Below are 20850 nucleotides of genomic sequence, written 5' to 3'. Positions count from 1 at the left end.
GGATATATACGTTTCTACATATCTGATCAAGCTCCTTTCACCATTTCATATCTGTAACGAGTTTAAGGATCTTAAGACCGGAAAATACTTATTGAAGGAAATCAATTCTGTTCAAACCAAATCTTTCTGCTCTTACTCAGATGCCTGCATATTTAATTGGAGGCAGGAAGCGAGTGGGTACGTGAGGGATGGAGTCTAGGTTCAACTGCGGGGAAACCCGGAAGTACAAGTCTCCCGCAGGTCCGACTGAATTCAGAGCAGGGTTTGTTTTGAAATGTGTAATTGACTGATGGGCTGACTCCCTGTTGGGAGGGAGTGAGGCTGGTGAATGGATGAAATATAAGTTTGGAGATGGTAGGGGAGTCGGCATTGCAGAGTCTGATTACGGGGTGTATAGAGCAGTTAGCTTGCAGGTGCCACAATCCTGTTCCTCCTGGCCCACAAGCAGTGCTGTAAAGGTACTTACCTCAGGTATCCAGCCCTTCTCACCTCCTTTCACCTGCCGGGATTCCCGAGCCTCGGGAAATCAGGCATCCACGGGTTAAAACGAAAAGATTAAGTAAAACTGGAGGCATGCGGCCTCTTTAAAAGATTTTATTGACCTACCCGCCTCCTAGGGGCAGATTGATAGCATGTTCCCCACCCCCGCCGACCTGTAACCACTAAAACCAGAAGTAGGTGAATTGGGGTCAGGTTTGAGAAATCCCAATCTGCTTTGGGAGTTAAGGGAAAGTTTTCCCCCTGTCTGGGGGAGAGGGGCGGGCAGGAACCCAGCCGGTGCCCCCAATTGGGGCTGTGCCACCATTTTACGTGGGCGGGCCAATTAAGGCCCGCCCAGCGTGACGCTCGCCCGGAAGCGCTGAGCGCTCCCCTGTGCGGGCGGGGAGGGATTCCCTGAGTCAGGGCCTGCGCTCTTTCGTGCATGCACGTGAAAGAGCTCAGAAATCTCCATGAGTCACAGAGATGCCTCAGGGAGATTTGTTTAAGTTTAAAATTTCTAAGTAAAGTATTTGAAAACTTTTAAAACATGTCCCCTCATGTGTCCCAGCTCATGTGAGCTGTCACATCAATGATTTAAAAAAAAAGTTTATTGAATTTTTAAACACTTCATGAAATCTCATCCTGCCCGTGGATGAGGTTCCATGAAAAATGCGAAGGCCGCCTGGGCTCTTCGCCTGCCCCCCAACCTTAGGGTTGGACGGGCAGCTCAATTAATTGTTCAAATTAGTTTTTAACAGGCCTTTGACAGTTCGGCGGATGCGCCGGCGCGTGCCCACTGAACTGAAAATCTAAATGACGTGCGGTGACGTTGGGACGCACTCCCGACATCACCGTGCATCACTTTACGTGTTGGCGGGCGGGCCCAGCCCCCACTTGCCAATCGGAGATTTCGGCCCTTAAAATCTCACTCCACCCACCCACCTCGCCAAGTGTTTGCTATCACAATAAAATATAATCTGAAAATTATAAGCAGAAAATTATAACTCGGAATACATACAAACTCAATGTTAAAAAATGTGCTTCAAGGTAACATTACAGCTTTTTATAATGTTGTCTAGTAATGTGGAATTAACTGCATGATCTGTTAGAACAAGAGATATGTGCACACCTTAAGGCATTATCAGGACGAGACAAATCCTTTTAATGCAGCAGATTGTAGGATATTAGAACTGAGAATGCCAGCTTGTAAATTCATTGCAGCTTTGATTTTATTTTTCCCAAATCACCTTGCAATGTGCTCTCTTGGCTGCCATGGTATGATGTTAGGTACTTGTACTGCTATATTAATGATCTTCCAATCGCATAAAACAAGTAGATAGCACAGCCTAATGGAATGAGCAGGAAATTAAAACAAGATGGACAGAATCTTTCAATACTTGTTAATGCATGTAATTTCATTGTGTACAGTGGATGAGCAAGATTGCACTTTCTTCCTGCTGAGTTACTGTAACCACCTGCACTCTGTCTCCTGGATGAATTCAGGGCACAGCGATGTATAACCCCACTGAGGCATAATTCTAAACTGATTGTGGGAAATTCACCAATTGTGTTGGTAAAAGACAGAATTAAAGCCAGGCTGGAGCATATTAAATTTCTTATCTACCTTGAAAGCTGTAAATTGGAGGCACGCAAGGGACTTGTATCAGATGTCCTTTACTTGCAGGTTTCTTTACTTTCAAAATGGTCATTGTGTGTGCAGTAAACCAGGTGAGCCAAATATCCCAGGAGTGGCTATATATCCTCCAGTGTTCCTTCTTTTTATCTTGCATATCTGGGATTATGTACAATTCTGGAGCCCTACCAGGAGGATGAAATTTCAGATCTATTTTCCGCTTAAATAAAAGCAAAATACTGCGGATGCAGGAAATCTGAAATAAAAACAGAAAATGCTGGAAAAACTCAGCAGGTTATGTTAACATCTATGGAGAGAGAAACAGAGTTAATGTTTCGATTCCATATGACTTCTTCAGAGCTGAAGAGAGATAGAAATGTGATGGGTTTCATATTGTTGAAAGGGGTGGTGATGTGTGGAGCAGGTGGAGCAAAATAGAAGGTCAGGGATAGATGGGAGATCAGGAGAGATTTGACAAAGATGTCATGGACACAAGACAAATGTCTTGGCCTGCTCCAATGTTCCAGTGACACCCAATGCAAACTGGAGGAACAGCAGCTCATCTTCTGATTAGGCACTTTACAGTCTTCCGGACTTAACATTGAGTTCAAGAACTTCAGACCCTGAATTCTGTCCTTCATTTTGATCTTGTAAAAAAATATTTTCCCAACCCCCACAGGGTCATCTGTAACTTGTTCTTATGTCTTGTTTTCAGAGAGTGCTGACCCTTGTTCTGCTAATAACACTTTCTGCTATCTTCCCTTTATGCCACTATTAGCACCTTCTTTAGTCTTTAACATTACCCATAACACTCCCTTTGACAATATAAAATCCATCACATTTCTACCTCTCCAGCTCTGAAGAAGAGTCATGTGGACTCGAAATATGAACTCTGTTTCTCTCTCCACAGATGCTGCCTGACCTGCTGAGTTTTTCCAGCATTTTCTGTTTTTATTTCCATTTTCTGCTTGTTGGTTTTCCCTGTTTATTGCCATCTCAGAATTCTATTCCATTGAGGGAAGGATGTCCTGATACTGGGATCTGCTACGTTGGCGAACTTCACAGGGTGAGACAGGGCCAGAGTGCCTGCAGGAGACCTCTGCCAAATTGGAGGGTGGGGGATATTAATGTCCTGTAGACTCCTATTTGGGCCTCCCTCTCCCCTTCATTCTATGTGTTGCAGCTGCAAGTGTTTGAAGTCTGACGCGTTGAGAGGGGGCTGCGAGCAGCACCTGACACACTGATGGAATGAAATGTAATCTTCCAGCTTTACATTCTCCTGCTCTCTCCAGCCACTCACGTTTGGGTTTGATTTTGAGACTTCGGCTTTTGCATTGCACCCGCTGTTCAAAGTCTGATTGAAGCTTTCTTCCTGTGAGATTGCTTCCACAGTCTGCACCCTTGCTCTTCTGCTCTACGCTTAATACTATTTTAAATAAGAATCACATGGTGAAGGACTACACAGTCTAATAGCCACCAGTTTAGAAATCTCCCTCCTCGGTTGTGCTCGCTGTTACCCCCTCAGTTACCCTCTCTTGCTCCATGTTGCTGCTCTACCTTGTTTGAATAAGAATGGTGCTGCCCATCCCCCACCTTACTTGAACCACAGTCTCCTAACTCTTAGTCCCCTTCTCTTCCCTTTCTCCTTCGCTCCCCTAAACCCCATTCCCAGTCTCTGTTTCGTCACCCCCACCAATGATGAGACCCTCCCACCACGTTGTGGGACTCTTTAGCCTCCTCGTGAATGCTCGTCTGGCATTCTTTGGGAAAGGTCAGGTGATGTTATGAAGGGGGTGCACATCGGTAGGAAATTTAACCCAATAATCACCATGTAAATAATCTAGAGGCGGCATCCTGGAGACCCAACCCCCTTCCCATTGGAATACTGCTCATTTTAGTGCAGGTTCTGGCTTTTGCAGTGTGGGCAGTTCTTTACTCAGCAGCAGAGAAACCTTTCTATCCCTGAGCTACAGCCCATTCAATTCCAGACATCAAGGGGTTTCTCTCCCATTACGGATGCTGGCTAAAGAAGCTGTTGCTTTTTCACCTGTCGCTTCCTTGCGCTCACCTGCATTTCTGGTATGCAAACAGACCTGGTGCTTTGAAGGCTGTTCCTAATTGTAAGTTATGAGGTCCATGGTTTCAAGTGGCAGTTTTTAACCTATTATAATGCAAGTTAGTTGGGACTGTCAGTCAGTGTCCATTTTGGGGGTAAACAGATTTTATTGTACAAAACGCACCAGAGCTATTAAGAAATGAAGAGATGGCACATGACTTTACGCAAGGGTCTCATGGCCATGGCTCAGTGGTAGCACGCTCACCTCTGAGTCAGAAGATTATGGGTTCAAGCTCTACTCTAAACACTTGAGCACAAAATTAAGGCTGACACTTCAGTGGCATACTGAGGGAATGTTGCACTGTCAGAGGTGCCATCTTTAAGATGAAACGTTAAACCAGGGCCCTATCTGCCTTATCAGGTGGGTGTAAAAGGGTCAATGGTACTAAATCAAAAAAGAGCCGGAGAGTTTTCCCGGTGTCCTGGCCAATAGTTATCTCTCAACCAATATCTAAAACGCATGACTGGGTCATCTTTCTCATCGCTATTTGTGGGAGCTCACTGTGTGAAAATTGACTGCTGCATTTCCTACATTACAGCATTGACTACATTTCAAAGGGACTTCAACGGCTGTAAAGCACTTTGGGAATCTTCCTATTTTCTTTCATCAAATTATGTTTGATGGAAATTACACATGAATCATTAAACACACAGAAAGGAACAGCTCAGTGAAGTGGGCCTACAGTTATTTGCCAAAGTGAAAATGGTTTCCTACTGGTAAAAGTGACAGAAGAATAAGCATAGGAACATAGGTACAGGAGGAAACCTTATCTTCAACACACTCCTTAAAGATCAGTTACGAAGATTAATGAATTTTAGTGTCCTTCGATTTTTTATTATCTTCCCTTATTCTGAATTTGGTTTCAAACAGTAAATGTTGATGACATATTCTAGATAGCTGACTTTGAATAAGTTTAGAATGAAGAGTACAATTGAAATAAAATTCGTAAAGGGCCGTGGGCTACTGACTGCTCCTGTCCTAGCTCATTATTTTCCTCAAGTTGTTCATCTTAAAAAGTTATTCAGGCCAGTTTTTCACTGAGGTCATGAGTGTTTACAATTTCATAAATTGTTAGCATGAGAAAATATAACTGATGCCCATATTAATCCTAATTTTGGGGGGTTTAATTTGCTTTGTGTATGAAATCAACATTATTTTTTCCCTCATTTCTGTTAGTACACTCAACAACAGGATTTCAGTGAATTACTACTAAAATATGAACTGAGCAGCCAATCAGAAAATCAATAATCATGCTGAATCATTACTATCCTTGAATTGGTACACTAACACTATGAGTAATGCTCAGCACACCAATCTGACTGTAGGGTGAACAGGTCGGAGTGCTGTACCAGGCATCAGGATAGTGAAAGGCCCACCTGACCCATGACATCCTTCACATTACTATGAATGGTGAGGAAGTGGAGAAATGCACATCACTAAGCAGTGAGCCCAACAGGTGTGAAACCAATCACATGGGCAGATGGAGCAACCTCCACCCACCATTATATTCAAAGAGATATGGGAAAGAAGGTATCGATTTTGAAATGCCATTGTTTCGTTATTGATGTGAATTGCAACTGCATAACATGGGCCGAATGTCTATCTAAGGTTGGTTCAACGATATCTGCCTGAATAATTTCACATAAGGGTATTGTTAGCTTGACTTTAGCCAGCATCTTGCTGTAGGTTGAGCAATAAAGATAGATGGAGAAGATATTTCAGTCCTGTTACAAATCAGATATGTAACGTGGCAACTGTGAAAGATTGTGCACCAATTGACCTTTCACACAAATGAAGTAGACTACACAAGTCTCAATTCTAATTTGCTATCTTGAGATAGGAACTATTGACATTCCATCTGGAAGTTCTGAAAACAGTAATCCTTTGTGTTGATTAAAAGAGCATTTTCTCAAGATGCCTAATCAGCAATGGTAGCTGGTACTCACAGAGTGCCCATTATTGGCAATGTGAGGTCTGTCTGGTGCTGATGCTGTATGCCACAGCTGAATTTGATGTAATAGAGGACATCTATTACCCCTGTAATGCACTGGACAATTGGGTAATGCATCTCAAGAGCATGTATCAGGATTGTGGCTAGGAGCTCCCAGTGCTATATGTGTGGTGGTCCTTTCACTCTACCTAACAGTGCTCTCGGACGTTGTTCACTCTGGTTCCTGAAATTGATGCAGAGTTAAGATCGCATTCCTATCGAAGCTCAGCTTCCTTTACAAACTGTCCCTGGCCTTGGTCTCCTGCTTTGCATTCCAAAATACAAAGGCTTGAAGAAATGCCCATGCTCCAGGGCTCACTGAAAGAATCATTGAATCTGACAACATGGAAGGACGCCATTTGGCCTGTCGCACCTGTGCCCAGATCTTTTCCCCGTAACCTTGCAAATTAATCCTCTTCAAGTAAATGTCTAATTGCCTTTTGAAAGCTCCCTTGGAACCTGCTTCTACCACACTTGTAGGTTGTGTGATCCTGATCTTAAATACCTAATGTGAAAAGATTTCTCATTTCCCTTCAGGTTCTTTGTCAATTATTTTCAATCCATGACCGACTAATCCTTTAAGCAATACCTCATCACTATGGGCTCCCTGTTGGTTTTCTCCAGTGCACTGATATTAACTTTAAATTGAAGAAATTAACGTGATATTGAAATGATGTAATTCCTGAGGAATTTGACACAATCCAAATAAATTGTGACTTAATAAGCAAAAAAAGAGATAATCTTGGGTCTCTGAACTGACATGAATTGGAAACAAATTTAGGAGCACAGGCAAATGTTAGTAATCCATTCGATTAGTGCCTGTAGTATAAGGGTCTGGCACATATAGGGTTAATGTGGGAATGAGTACAGTACCACCCGCACAGTAATGTAAGAGGCACATGACTCACACCCAGGTCAGTCTAGTGTTGGAGAGAGCTGTGTGTACCAGCAAGTATGGAGACAACTCCTAGCTTGTACCCTTCACTATATATTTGTAAATAGTTCTGAGTCAATAAAGACTTACAGTTAACCTACGTATGACTACGATGCCTACGTATAACCTACCAAACTGTAACTAACATCCCACAACAGGACCATCTCAATATTATTACTCTTATAGTTAGTAAATATGCTAACTTTGCCACAAACCCTTTCCAACTTATTTTTCAAGCTGCTTCTAAAGCAGAATAACAAAATATGGATAGATTGACTTAGAATTAACTTCATTAGGTAAAATGAAAGAAAACTGCTTCCTAATTTAAAACAATCTGAAATGAACACCACTGGCTGGTTTCTCCACTTCGATGCCTCTGTGAGTCCCACTATAACCTCAATCCATTTTCCTCGACCAAGCATCATTTGATATGCTGTGCGATTGCTGATGTCAAGAGGGAGTTCACCTCTGCTGAAGAATTAAGAGAGCTCTGACAGTGCTGCAAGGATTGTCGCTGCAGCACCAGCTGAGATACAGGCAGCATTGAAAGAGACAGAAGGGCTTTAAGTTTTGGAAGGAATGTCACATTCATGCGCCTCAGCTGAAAACCGGGCCTTCAGCAGGCAAATATTGGGGGCGAAATGGAGGGAGATGAGGAGAGATCGAACATTCTCTTCTTCCATCTCCCCCAGTTCCGAGGTTGTACTGCTCCTTTCCACCTGGTAACCTTGGTAACTGGCTGGAGGAGGGGTGGATGGCAAGAAAATCTGTTGGGGACAAGGCACACATCAGCATTTGCAGACGGCAGGCAGGGAAGAAAAAGGCCCCAAGCACGGAGGGGAAAATGCAGGTCAGGCAATGGCACAGTGGTACGTTCCACTGCCCGAAATTTCTATCATTCTCTGATTTTGGATGAGAACCTTCAGGAGAATCCATTTATATAATGCAGTGATTTATTCTGAGTTATCAGGATGGCCACTGTTAAAAGATACTGAAATGCCAATGATAGTCCATTCCCTTTAATGGATTACTGTCAAGAGACCCAGGTCACCTGCTTCAATCAGCAATGATTAGAAAATGAGGCAAGCGAGATGGATTCAAGGCAAATCTGGGTAAACATATAAGGGAGAAAAGAATAGAAGGATAAGCTGATTAGTAAGGTGAAGAGGAATGGGAAGAGGCTTGTGCAGAGAGAAACACTGGCATATACCTGCTGGGTCAAAAGATCTGAACTGTAGACTTTATGCAACTTTTAGTTTAAAGACACTTTACAGAAGCTCAAAAAGATTTGCTGCAGAAGTCAAGTGGGGTGGAGGTGAAGTGGAGCTGGGCGATTCAGTACGCATGTGGAAACTGTTACTGTGGCCCAGATTTTCACTACGAAGGTGAAAATGGCATAAAATCCTAAGTCCTGCCCCCAAACGTGGCATTTCCCATTCTCATGTGGGCAGGAATGGAGTCGGGCTGGGGTTTGCACACGCACGGTTTACGAAGGCAGCTCACCATTCAAATCATCAACTGGATTTTGATAGGCCATGAGTGCAGATTAAATCAGGTAAGAGCTGGTCTGAACTTGGCGGATTCATTGGGGTGGGCTGGGAGAGGCATAAAAGTTAAGAGCAAGGCTGACTTTGACTGCCTTTGGTAGCACTCGTGGTAATTACCTGCAGGTCTGTTTGCAACAAAGGATGACAGTTCTGCAATATCCTTTTTATTGAACTTTACTACAGTCTCCTAACCTCAGGAGGGATATACTTGCGTTAGGGAGGGTGCAACAAAGATTCACTTGATTTATTCCTGCGATGCTCTGAGGAGAGATTGAGTCTAAATTCTCTGGAGTTTAGAAGAATAAAAGTTGATCTCATTGAAGTATATAAAATATTAAATGGGCTTGACAGGGTAGATGCTGAGAGGCTGTTTTCTCTGTGTCCAGAACTAGGTCATAATCTCAGTATAGGAAATCGACCATATAGGACTGAGATGAAAATAAGTTTTTTCACTCAGAGGTTGGTGAATCTTTGGAATTCTCTATCCCAGAGAGCTGTGGATCCTCAGTTGTTGAGTGCATTTGAGAATGTGGTAGAATAACCAAGGCTGGGAACTGAAAGTTCGCATTTAGGAAGGATAGGCAAAAAGAAAAAGAGGGTAGTGTTGCACTGTTAATAAAAGATGGGATCAGTACGTTAGTGAGAGAGGATCTTAGATGGGAAGTTCAGCTAAGTAACAGCAAAGGGCAGCAAACTTTGGTAGGAGTTGTTTATAGATCACCAAATAGTAGTGCTAAGGGCATGGTATAAGTCAGGAAATTTGAGGTGCATGTAACAAAGGTAATACAGGAAGCATGGGGGACTTCAATCTACATATAGGCTGGGTAAACTTAATTAGCACTAGTTCTGAAGAGGACGAATTCCTGGAATGTATACACGATGGTTTTCTAGAACAGTATGTTGAGGAACCAACTAGAGAATGGGCTATTTGACATCTAGTATAGTATAATGAGAAAAGGCTAATTAATAATCTTATTGTAAAGGAGCTTTTGGGGAAGAGTGATATGTTAGAATTTTACATGAAATTTGAAAGTGATGTAAACAAAGGAAACTACGAAGGTGTGAGGGGCAAGTTGGCTATGGTAGATTGGGGAACTACATTAAAAGTTATGATGGTAAACGGGTAATGACTATCATTAAATAATTAATATATGGCTTGCAACGAATTTACATTCCTTTAAGGCACAAAAAGCCAGCAAGAAAAATGATCCAACCATGGCTAACAAAAGAAGTGAAAGGTTCTATTAGATCAAAGGAGGAGGCTTATAAGGTGGCCAAAAAAATAGTAAGCCTGAGGATTGGAAGCATTTTGAAATTCTGCTAAGGTGAATCAAGAAATTGATAAAGAAAGAGAAAATAGAACATGAAAGTAAACTAGTGAGGAACATAAAACCTGTCTGTAAAAGCTTCTATGGGTATGTAAAAAGGAAGAGGTTAATAAAGACAAATGTGGGCCCATTACAGGCAGAGAATGGAGAATTTATAATGGGTACTAAGGAAATGGCACAGAAACTAAACAAATATTTTGTGTCTGTTTTCATGGAGGAAGATACAAAAACCTCCCCGAAATATTGGGGTGCCAAGGGACTAGTGAGATTGAAGGCCTGAAAGAAATTAGTATTAGTGAAAAAAGTAATGCTGGAGAAACTAATGGGACTGATAGTTGATAAATCCCCTGGACCTGATGATCGATATCCCACAGTGCTGAAAGAGGAAGCTGTAGAGATGGTGGATGCATTGGTGACCGTCCTTCAAAATTCTGTGGATTCTGGAACGGTGCCTGAGAATTGGAAGGTGGCAAGTGTAATCCCACTATTTAACAAAGGATGGAGAGGAAAAGGGGAACTATAGGCCTGTTTGCCTGACATCAGTAGTAGGGAAAATGCTAGAATCTATTATAAAGGATGTGATAACTGGACACTTCGAAAATAATGGTGAGATTAGGCAGGGTCAACATGGAATTATGAAAGGGAAATCATGTTTGGCGCATCTGTTGGAATTTTTTAAGGATGTTACTGGCAGGATAGATAAGGAAGAACCATTGGATGTGGTGTACTTGGATTTTCAGGAGGCTTTTGATAAGGTCCCACTCAAGAGGATAGTAAGAAAAATTAAAGCACTTGGGATTGGCAGAAATATACTGGCCTGGATAGAGATTGGTTAATGGACAGAAAACAGAGAGTAGGGATAAACGGGTCATTCTCAGGTTGGCAGGCTGTGACCAGTTGGGGTATTGCGAGGATCAGTGCTTGGGCCCCAGCTATTCACAATCTACCTCAATGATTTGTACATGGGGACTAAATGTAATATTTCCAAGTTTGCTGATGACACAAAACCTGGTGGGAATGTGAGCTGTGAGGAGGATGCAAAGAGGCTTCAAGGGGATTTTGACAGGCAAAGTGAGTGGGCAAGAACATGGCAGATGGAATATAATGTGGAAAAATGTGAAGTTATCCACTTTGGTAGGAAAAACAGAAATGCAGAGTATTTCTTAAATGGGGAGAGATTGGGAAAGTGTTGATGTTCAAAGAGTCCTGGATGTCCTTGTTTATAAGTCATTGAAAGCTAACATGCAGGTGCAGCAAGCAGTTAGGAAGGCAAATGGTATGTTAGCCTTTATTGCAAGGGGATTTGAGTACACGAGTATGGAGGTCTTGCTGCAGTTGTATAGTCTTGGTGAGACCACACCTGGAGTAGTGTGTGCAGTTTTGGTCTCCCTACCTAAGGAAGGGCATTCTGGCCATAGAGGGAGTGCAATGAACGTTCACCAGTCTAATCACTGGGATGGAGGGATTAACCTATGAGGAAAGATTGAGGAAATTGGACTTGTGTTCTCTAGAGTTTAGAAGAATGAGAGGTGACCTCATTGAGATGTACAAAATTCTTATAGGTAAAAACAAAAAGCTAAAAGCTACTGCGGATGCTGGAAATCCAAAACAAAAACAGAATTACCTGGAAAAACTCAGCAGGTCTGGCAGCATCGGTGGAGAAGAAATCAGTTAACGTTTCGAGTCCTCATGACCCTTCGGCAGAACTGGGGAACTAAATTCCCCAGAACTAAATTCTTATAGGGCTTGACAGGGTAGATGCAGGGAGGATGTTTTCCTTGGAACTGAGGACAGAGTCTCAGAATAAGAGGTAGGCCATTTAGGACCAAGATGGTGTGGAATTTCTTCACTGAGGATGGTGAATCTTTGGAATTCTCCACCCCAGAGTACCGTGGAGGCTGAGTCATTGAGTATGTTTATAGCAGACATCGATAGGTTTCCAGGTACCAATGACATCAAGGGATACGGGGATACTGCAGGAAGATGGCGTTAAGGTAGTGGAACAGGGGAACAGGCTCGAGCAGCCGAATGGCCTACTCCTGCTCCTATGTCCCTATGGCTTTTTAGATATTAAAAAAGGAGTTTTGGATAAAGGGTAAGAAAGTTAAGTTGAGATAGAAGATCTGCTATGATCTTATTATACGGTGAAATAGGCTTAAGGGGCTGCATGGCTTATTCCTGCTATTTCTTACATGATTATGTTGCCTGCAAAGCGTATTTCATCTTTGTCACCGGGTATGTTTGGGCTTGAATATATGGTTGCAAAGTTACGGCAGGTGTGGATAGCCCACTTCTTTTGAGTCCAATCACCCTACAATTCCTTTTCTTGGTCTTCTTCATTTACCTCCGTTAAACGCAGTGAGGGAAACATTAGCTTTCAATTTGTTTGCAGCAATAATCAGGGAGCAGTGTTGCTGTATTAAATCCTATGGTTTAGCTGGGATGGTTCCCTTTGTTTTTGTTGGGATCGTAGTGCTTATGTTGAGCTTCTTTTAGTTGGCATGGGCCATGTAATTGTTATATTAGTGACACTCTTAAATTGTGTTGATTCTTGTAAGAAAACACTGGCTAATAGTATTAGTAGGTCCACCAAAGTAGGCCCATCGCACAGATCAGAACACAACAAACCTTTTTTTAAGTGAGCGTGCTGAATGCATTACCTATTGGCACTTTACGCAGTAATTTGATTAGGATCTGCGATGTAAGATACTCATAATGAACAATACAGCGGACAGCCAAGAACAGGAATTTGAGCACTGAGTTAAATGAGAGCAGTAGCAGTCTCTACTTACCTAGAAAGGAAGATGAAAACTTCCTTTGGCTGCCTGAATATTTACCCAAAGAAAGATAAATATATGCTAGCCGACTTATTATTTTATCCCACTTCAAGTGCAGGTCATGTCCTCTGGTTCAAATGTTCCGGACAAGGTGACTAGCATTGTCTTTCCTTCAGAATCCTAAAAAAAGCAATCCTATCACCTCTCAACCTTCTCATTTCCAGTGAGAACATGCCCAATTTACATAATGAAATGTCTGATTAAAAAGCAACAAGCCAAAAAGAACAGATCCAATAATGAGATACCCACAGGATCCCTGAGGACTACTAATACCAATGCTAATGTGAGATTTTGCACAAAAAACATTGCCAAAAGATCATTATTGTCTCATCAAGGGCAAACGGCCAATAGCACAGCAGCAGTGAAACTGGATATCAAGACTTTCAATCAAAAATGAGCCATTTTGGTTGTATAGTTCACGTCCTATTTACTTTGTTGACTGCTACTTTGCTGTAATTAGATATAATGGGATAGATTTTAGAATTTAGTGCCTGGGGGTGTTAAGCATTGACTAGGGGTAGCACAGAGAGGAAAATCAGATGGGGCACAATGGAGCCAATTTTAGTGTGATAGCCTTGAATGCTTTCCTGATAACACACCTTCACTCAATCTTACCCAGTGTGACAAAAATGCATTTTTTTTGTCTGTTTTAAATTTTTGATTTGGATTCTTTTTGCTGAATTAGCATGTGAAGAGTTCAAAACCCAAGGTTACACTGGGCACAGTACGAAGGAACCGTTATCAGCTTAGAATGCATCCATCTTTTATAAGCTGGGTGCTGAGCTGGGCTTCATAAGTGAAACAAAATAGGCAGTAAAGACATCTACAGTATCAAACGGTATTCTGGATCGCTCCCTTCATTTCTTCCTTTTTGAAATTACTGAGCAACTTTATCTAAGGTTTATGGGTATGAATAAGAACTGGTTCTATGTGGGGGTTGGGTAATCTCATTATCTCTGATGTGTTCAAGTCACATCATCTCTGTAGCAAGAGCTTCATATCTCCCAACGTGCAATTAATTGTGGGATTCCCAGTGTGGAACTGCAATGGTGTCATCAAGCTGTCTAAACAGCCAATTACATTAAAGAATTCTCACAGGCAGCCAACCAGGAAATAAACAGCACTAAGATCAAATCACTTTTTAAAAATCTTTTACATTGAGTGAAGTAAAGATAGGACTTATACATGGGGTTAAGGTACAACTGAAATATCATGAACAAACTTCAAAAATGTTAAATTATCTAGACAGTCTAGTGATTATTCATACATAAATTATTCATGAATAATGGAGAAACATAGCAACATTCCAGTATTTTTGTCTTGTTGGTCCTTCAGCAATAGCTCTTATCCAGATTGCGATTAAAATCCCAGTTGCACCCCATTGAGCAACGTACACCTTTTGGGGCGTTTCAAACAATGATAGTAGAGCAGAAAGGGGGACGTTCTCATCAAATATTACTGATTGCTGGCTCTGCATTAGGAGCTCCACAGTGCAGCTTGTGGCAGAACACTGAATGACAGGCTCCAACTTCAGGACTTTCATGGTCAGACTCAGAGAAATGTTGTCAACAAATGCCAATAGTTTGCAGTCAAAAACCCAGCAAATTCCAGGCCATTCTTACCTGGCTTGGGTAGGAATTGCACAGCCTGCTCCAGACCCAACCAGAAATTCTAGTTGGCTGAAAAATAGTCATAGATCAGGGAGAGCCATTTAAAAAAACATGACCTCCAATGACCGGGCAGCTGAAGTCCTCTGATCTTCCTCGTATACAGGCCAGTGTGTTGGTTTTGCTATCCTTAGGCTGCATGGACTTTCTCCAGCCAAGAGGGAAAATACCAACACTAGCAGGTTAACTGCTGCTTCAGACTTTAAATTACTTGCAGATTACAAGCTTGTGCATGTTTGAGTTATTTTAGGATGGATCCAGTGGTATAGAAATTGCACTGAAGAGATAAGGAAGAAAATGTAACTGGTTCACAAGCAGTCAAAGTATATTGTATTACATATCACATCATATCACACCTCCAGTAGCATAAAATTCTACCTAGATACCGAGGACAGCTACTGAGTTTATATCAAATCAGCTCAAGCATAAATGCAGCAGATTTTATATCTGTGTAAATAAATCCCTTCTAGGCAACTTCCTGCTTTGTACATTACAAATCTTTTCATTATTTGCTGCTCATTGAGTTTGTCAGGCTTAAAGGTTTCAAGTCATGTCTCTCCCCATTCTGAATTGCAGGGTAAGTAGGGCAGTTCAAAATACATCTATCTGGTGTCTGGGTAAATAATATTGGGGCAGCTTCATGCATTTGTATAAAGAATACAAGGTTAATTTTGCCAACATTCTGAACTGGTTTGGTGATAAAACCAATGACATTTGGGTGAATAAACGATGAGCTAAAAAAAAAAGCTCGACACACATCCAGATATTGTTGTAGGTACCTTTTCTCCACTTAAAGTTCAAAGGTTCTAACTTTCACTGTTCCAAGGTCTTCATAGCTCCGATTTGATAGAATAACCTTTCTGTAGGTCCTGAGGCTCAACAGCACAACTGGGGCTGGATAGGAAATCTGAATACCAGCAACGTAGCCGTTGTCCAAAATTTGGCCAAGTCACTGCTATAGTTCTGTAAAATCAATTCTAAGTCAAACATATTCGAGCTAAGTGCCAAAAATGAAAGACACAGTACCTTGCATTGTCTCTGCCATGCGACTTCAGAAAGTTCATGCTCCTGTATCTTGACAAGAAAGCCACCAGTTGATCATTGGTCCTATGCAGTAAATATAAACATTCTAATTAATAATGCATCTCTGATAAATAGATCATTACACTTAAAAAAAAATTGTTCCACTCTCCCTTATCACAATTGTTTTGAACATTGCTGATTATCAACATCATTGGGTTGACTATGTGATGATATGGCCAAGGTTCACTTCTAAGCTGCATGGGTGCACTGCCACGCAGCAGTCAGGAATGTACCGTGCGGGGAACAAACAGGCTGCGCACAAGCATCAGTCTTTTTACGATGTAGGTATGTGCAGCTGTACGGCATTTGTAAATGAACCACACAGACCATATCTGCATTTGTCATTACCCTGCAAAACTGACAGCAACTTCTGGTGTGCACAGTTAAATGTGGAAATGCAGAAGTGGCTGTCAGTGATTCCTTGCTTCTCCACAGGGGGCACATTGACGTCCCTACAGACAGCAATCACTGAACTTATGATGCTAGAATATCACTATTAAAATCCCTCAGAAATTGCACTTATTCATGGGGTGCAACTGGGCCTTCAGTCATGTATTAAGTCATAACTACTGATGAACAACCGCTCTGGCCTTGGAAGACTAATTTTATATTTGTCTAACATCAAATTTTTCTTACGATAAAAATTCCAGAGTTTTCTAATACAAGATATTCTTTTAAAATTTGCTTGATATTGCACCTTCTATTGTGTGTGTTACAATCTTTATTTTGCTTTCAGTGAAATTTATTTTAAAAAGTGCATTTTACTTCCTGTTTTGCTGTCGGTGAGGATTCTTCGATATAATTAACCGTTTGCTTTTTTTTTTTGATGACATCACTGTCGCTGGACGCCTGGAGGTCCCCTTGACTTTCCGCCAGATTAATATTAACATTGGGAAAGGTGAAAACCCCCTCAGCACGGAGATCACTGGATTTTTGTGGGCAACTTTCGGTGACGTCGGCAGTGAGCGCTGTCACCTTGCTGCTGACCACAAAATCCTTGCTATTGTAATCTATCAAAAAGGTCGTTTTTTTTCAAAGGCTGAATTCAGAACGCTGGCAAAGCAATGGAAAGTGAATTGCCTAAGCTGCTGGTTCAGTTTGTATTCGCTAACTAGGTAAAGGAGGAGATCTTTTCTTCCAGCTATAAGGTTGAAAGCATTAGAGATTCAGAATATCTAAACTCAGCCCATTAGCTCTTGATAACTTGCATGGCCTGTGGAGTTCACTACAACATTATGATTCAAAAATCCTACAGCTGTGCTAATGAGGGAGCAGCCCAAATTTGGGAATTTGAGATTTTGAGAGTGGGAATATCTTCCTGCCTTTTGCAAGCTTAGACAAAGCTGTTATATATTCTAATGGTGCTCCTAAGGCTCACGACAGAAGCCGGCGGTAATTGATTTGCTCTTCGTGGTATTTAAGAATTTCATTAGAAGCAACAAAAGAAATAAGAGATTCCGAGCACCGAACAACTTTTATTCCATTGTTTTTTTAAAGAATGCTTTTAATTTTACATATTAATGAGACTGTGTGAATCCATACTGGATAATGAAGAAACAATGCCAGGATTACTTACACACACACATACTGACAGACACACACACACGCTATCTTTCAAGGGATGAAAGATAAATATCTTATCACAGGAACAGCAACACTGGGGAAAATCAAACACCTTGCACTAAATAAACATACACTATTAATTAGCACAGTTTGTCATTTTATCTTTTTCATATACATCTGTGAGATAATGAATTTCCTAAAGTATCAGGAGGGAGGATGCTACTTCACCAACAGTTCACGGTACCAAAACCTGAAAAGTGATTATATTTTTTTATTCAAAAAGATGCAAAAACAACATTAAAACAAAATTAAGCCTGTAGAAATTACTGATCGCGTAAATGGTGTTGGAAGATTAGAGCACAGATTAGCTCAGTTCACTGGGGAGGGTATGAAACACACAGGATGTTAATTAGACAACGGAAATTTAGAGGTGAGGATACCAGTAACTGAGGCCTTTTCCAGTGACATCTATTTCGTCATCAACACAACGTATGATTATAAAATAATATCCTCATATATCAATATGTCTTTCCCATATCTGATTAAAATAACTGCATATTTTCGGAGCTCTCAAAGAGGCAGAACTGAACAGATATTTAATTTCCACTTATATTAAGAGTGCCATCAGAGGCAGTCCTAAAATAAGACTTCAAGCCTGTGTGTAATGCACTTACTGCATTACTGTCTTGAACGAATCTTCTCTGACATCTGGCAACTCCCAAACATAGGAACAGGAGTCGGACATTCAACCCCTTGTGCTTGTTCTGCCATTTAATTAGATCATGGCTGATGTGTAATTTAATCCTCTTGTTAGACAAAAACATATTCACAAAGTTGCATAAGAGGCATTAATAATGTGAATGGAACTGGTCACAACAACTGATGGAATTGAGCAACCCAGAAAGTTACAGAAATCAGAGCTGAGATTTCAGGGGCCTCACATGCAACCAGCGAGATCAGAAATACATGTGCAATTTTCCAGTAAGCTGCCTGCTGCATGTGAAGCATCGCCGTTGATTCAGGATCTTGGAATGTTTCACCCACAGCATGGGTTGAATTTAATGGCTTTCCTTTTTTATACATTCAGGGGATGTGGGCTTCGCTGGCAAGGCCATCATTTATTGCCCATCCCTAGTTGCCCTTCAGAAGGTGGTGGTGAGCTGCCTTCTTGCATCGCTGCAGTCCATGTGGTGTAGGTACACCCCCAGTGCTGTCAGGGAGGGAGTTCCAGGATTTTGACCCAGCGACAGCGAAGGAACAGCGATATATTTCCAAATCAGGATGGTGAGTGACTTGGAGGAGAGCTTCTCGTGGTGTTCCAATCTATCTGCTGCCCTTATCCTTCTAGATGATAGTGGTCGTGGGTTTGGAAGGTGCTGACAAAGGAGCCTTGGTGAATTCCTGCAGTGCATCTTGTAGATGGTACACACTGCTGTTACTGTGCGTCGGTGGTGGAGGGAGTGAATGTTTGTGGATGTGGTGCCAATCAAGCGGGCTGCTTTGTCCTGGATGGTGTCAAGCTTCTTGAGTGTTGTGGGAACTGCACTTATCCAGTCAAGTGGGGAGTATTCCGTCACACTACTGACTTGTGCCTTATAGATGGTGGACAAGCTTTGGGGAGTCAGGAGGTGAATCACTTGTCACAGGATTCCTAGCCTCTGACCTGCTCTTGCAGCCACAGTATTTATGTGGCTAGTCCAGTTCAGTTTCTGGTAACCCCCAGGATGTTGATAATGGGGGATTCAGTGATGGTAATGCCAATGAACTTCAAGGGGCGATGGTTGGATTCTCTCTTGTTGGAGGTGGTCATTGCTTGCCATTTGAGTGGTGCGAATGATACTTGCCACTTGTTAGCCCAAGCCCGGATATTGTCCAGGTCTTGCTGCATTTTGACATGGACAGCTTCAGTATCTGAGGAGTTGCAAATGGTGGACATTGTGCAATCATCAGCGAACATCCCCACTTCTGACCTTATGATGGAAAGAAGGTCAGTGATGAAGCAGCTGAAGATGGTTGGGCTGAGGACACTACCCTGAGGAACTCCTGCAATGATGGCTTGGAGCTAAGATGACTGACCTCCAACAACCACAACCATCTTCATTTGTGTTAGGTATGACTCCAACCAGCGGAGAGTTTTCTCCTGATTCACAACTGGCCCCAGTTTTGATGGGGCTCCTTGATGTCACACTGAGTCAAATGTGGCCTTGATGTCAAGGGTCAAGTCACTCTCATCTCACCTCGGGATTTCTTGCTCTTTTGTCCATGTTTGAACCAAGGCTGTAATGAGGTCAGGAGCTGTGTGGCCCTGGTGGAACCCAAACTGGGCGTCAGTGAGCAGGTTATGGCTAAGCAAGTGCCACTTGATAGCACTGCTGATGACCCCTTCCATTACTTTACTGATGATTGGGAGTAGACTGGTGGGGTGGTAATTGGACGGGTTGGATTTGTCCTGCTTTTTGTGTACAGGACACACATGGGCAATTTTCCACATAGCCGGGTAGATGCCAGTGTTGTAGCTGTACTGGAACAGCTTGGCTTGGGGTACGGCAAGTTCTGGAGCACAAGTCTTCAGGACTATTGCCGGAATATTGTCAAGGCCCCTAGCCTTTGGAGTTTCCAGTGCCTTTAGTCATTTCTTGATGTCATGTGGAGTGAATTGCGTTGGCTGAAGACTGGCATCTGTGATACTGAGGACCTCTGGAGGATCATCCACTTGGTACTTCTGGCTGAAGATTGTAGCAAATGCTTCAGCCTTGTCTTTTTCACTGATGTGCTGGGCTCCTCCATCATTGAGGATGGGGATATTTGTGGAACCTCCTCCTCCAGTCAGTTATTTAATTGTCCACCACCATTCATGACTGGGTGTGGCAGGACTGCAGAGCTTAGATCTGATCCGTTGGTTGTGGGATCACTTAGCTCTGTCTATCTCTTGCTGCTTATGCTGTTTGGCAGGCAAGTAGTCCTGTGTTATAGCTTCACCAGGTTGACACCTCATTTTTGATATAGCTGGTGCTGCACCTGGCATGCCCTTCCTGCACTCTTTCTTGAAACAGTGTTGATCCACTGGCTTGATGGTAATGGTAGAGTGGGGGATATGCCGGGCCATGAGGTTACAGATTGTGTTTGAGTACAATTCTGCTGCTGCTGATGGCCCACAGCACCTCATGGATGTCCAGTCTTGAGTTGCTAGATCTGTTCAAAATCTATCCCATTTAGCACAGTGGTAGTGCCACACAACAAGATGGAGAGTATCCTCAATGTAAAGGTGGTACTTTGTCTCCACAATGGCTGTGCGGTGGTCACTCCTACCGATATTATCATGGACAGATGCATCTGCGGCAGGCAGGTTGGCGAGGATGAGGTCAATTATGTTTTTCCCTCTTGTTGGTTCCCTCACCACCTGCCGCAGACCCAGTCTAGCAGCTATGTCCTTTAGGACTCGGCCAGCTTGGTCAGTAGTGGTGCTACTGAGCCACTCTTGGTGATGGACATTGAAGTCCCCCACTGGGAGTACATTCTGTGACCCTTGCCACCTACGGTGCTTCCTCCAAGTAGTGTTCAACATGGAGGAGCACTGATTCATCAGCTGAGGGAGGGCGTACATGGTAACCTGCAGGAGGTTTCCTTGCCCATGTTTGACCTGATGCCATGAGGCTTCATGGGGTTCGGAG

At 42.4% G+C, this 20850-nt stretch overlaps 1 protein-coding gene across 1 annotated transcript in view; it reads right to left on the bottom strand.

Moving 5' to 3' along the window:
• Positions 1–20850, bottom strand: part of xylt1 (xylosyltransferase I) — a 284788-nt gene that overhangs the window by 59871 nt on the left and 204067 nt on the right. Inside the window, exon 5 of the mRNA XM_078559151.1 lies at positions 15560–15640. Within this exon, the coding sequence (XP_078415277.1) occupies positions 15560–15640 (81 nt within the window). The remainder of the gene's footprint in view (positions 1–15559; positions 15641–20850) is intronic.

This window comes from Cetorhinus maximus, chromosome 15 (genome assembly GCF_964194155.1).
Source record: "Cetorhinus maximus chromosome 15, sCetMax3.hap1.1, whole genome shotgun sequence".
NCBI lineage: Eukaryota > Metazoa > Chordata > Chondrichthyes > Lamniformes > Cetorhinidae > Cetorhinus > Cetorhinus maximus.
The sequence above is the reverse complement of the archived record's forward strand: the minus strand, read 5'-3'. Positions and strand labels throughout refer to the sequence as shown.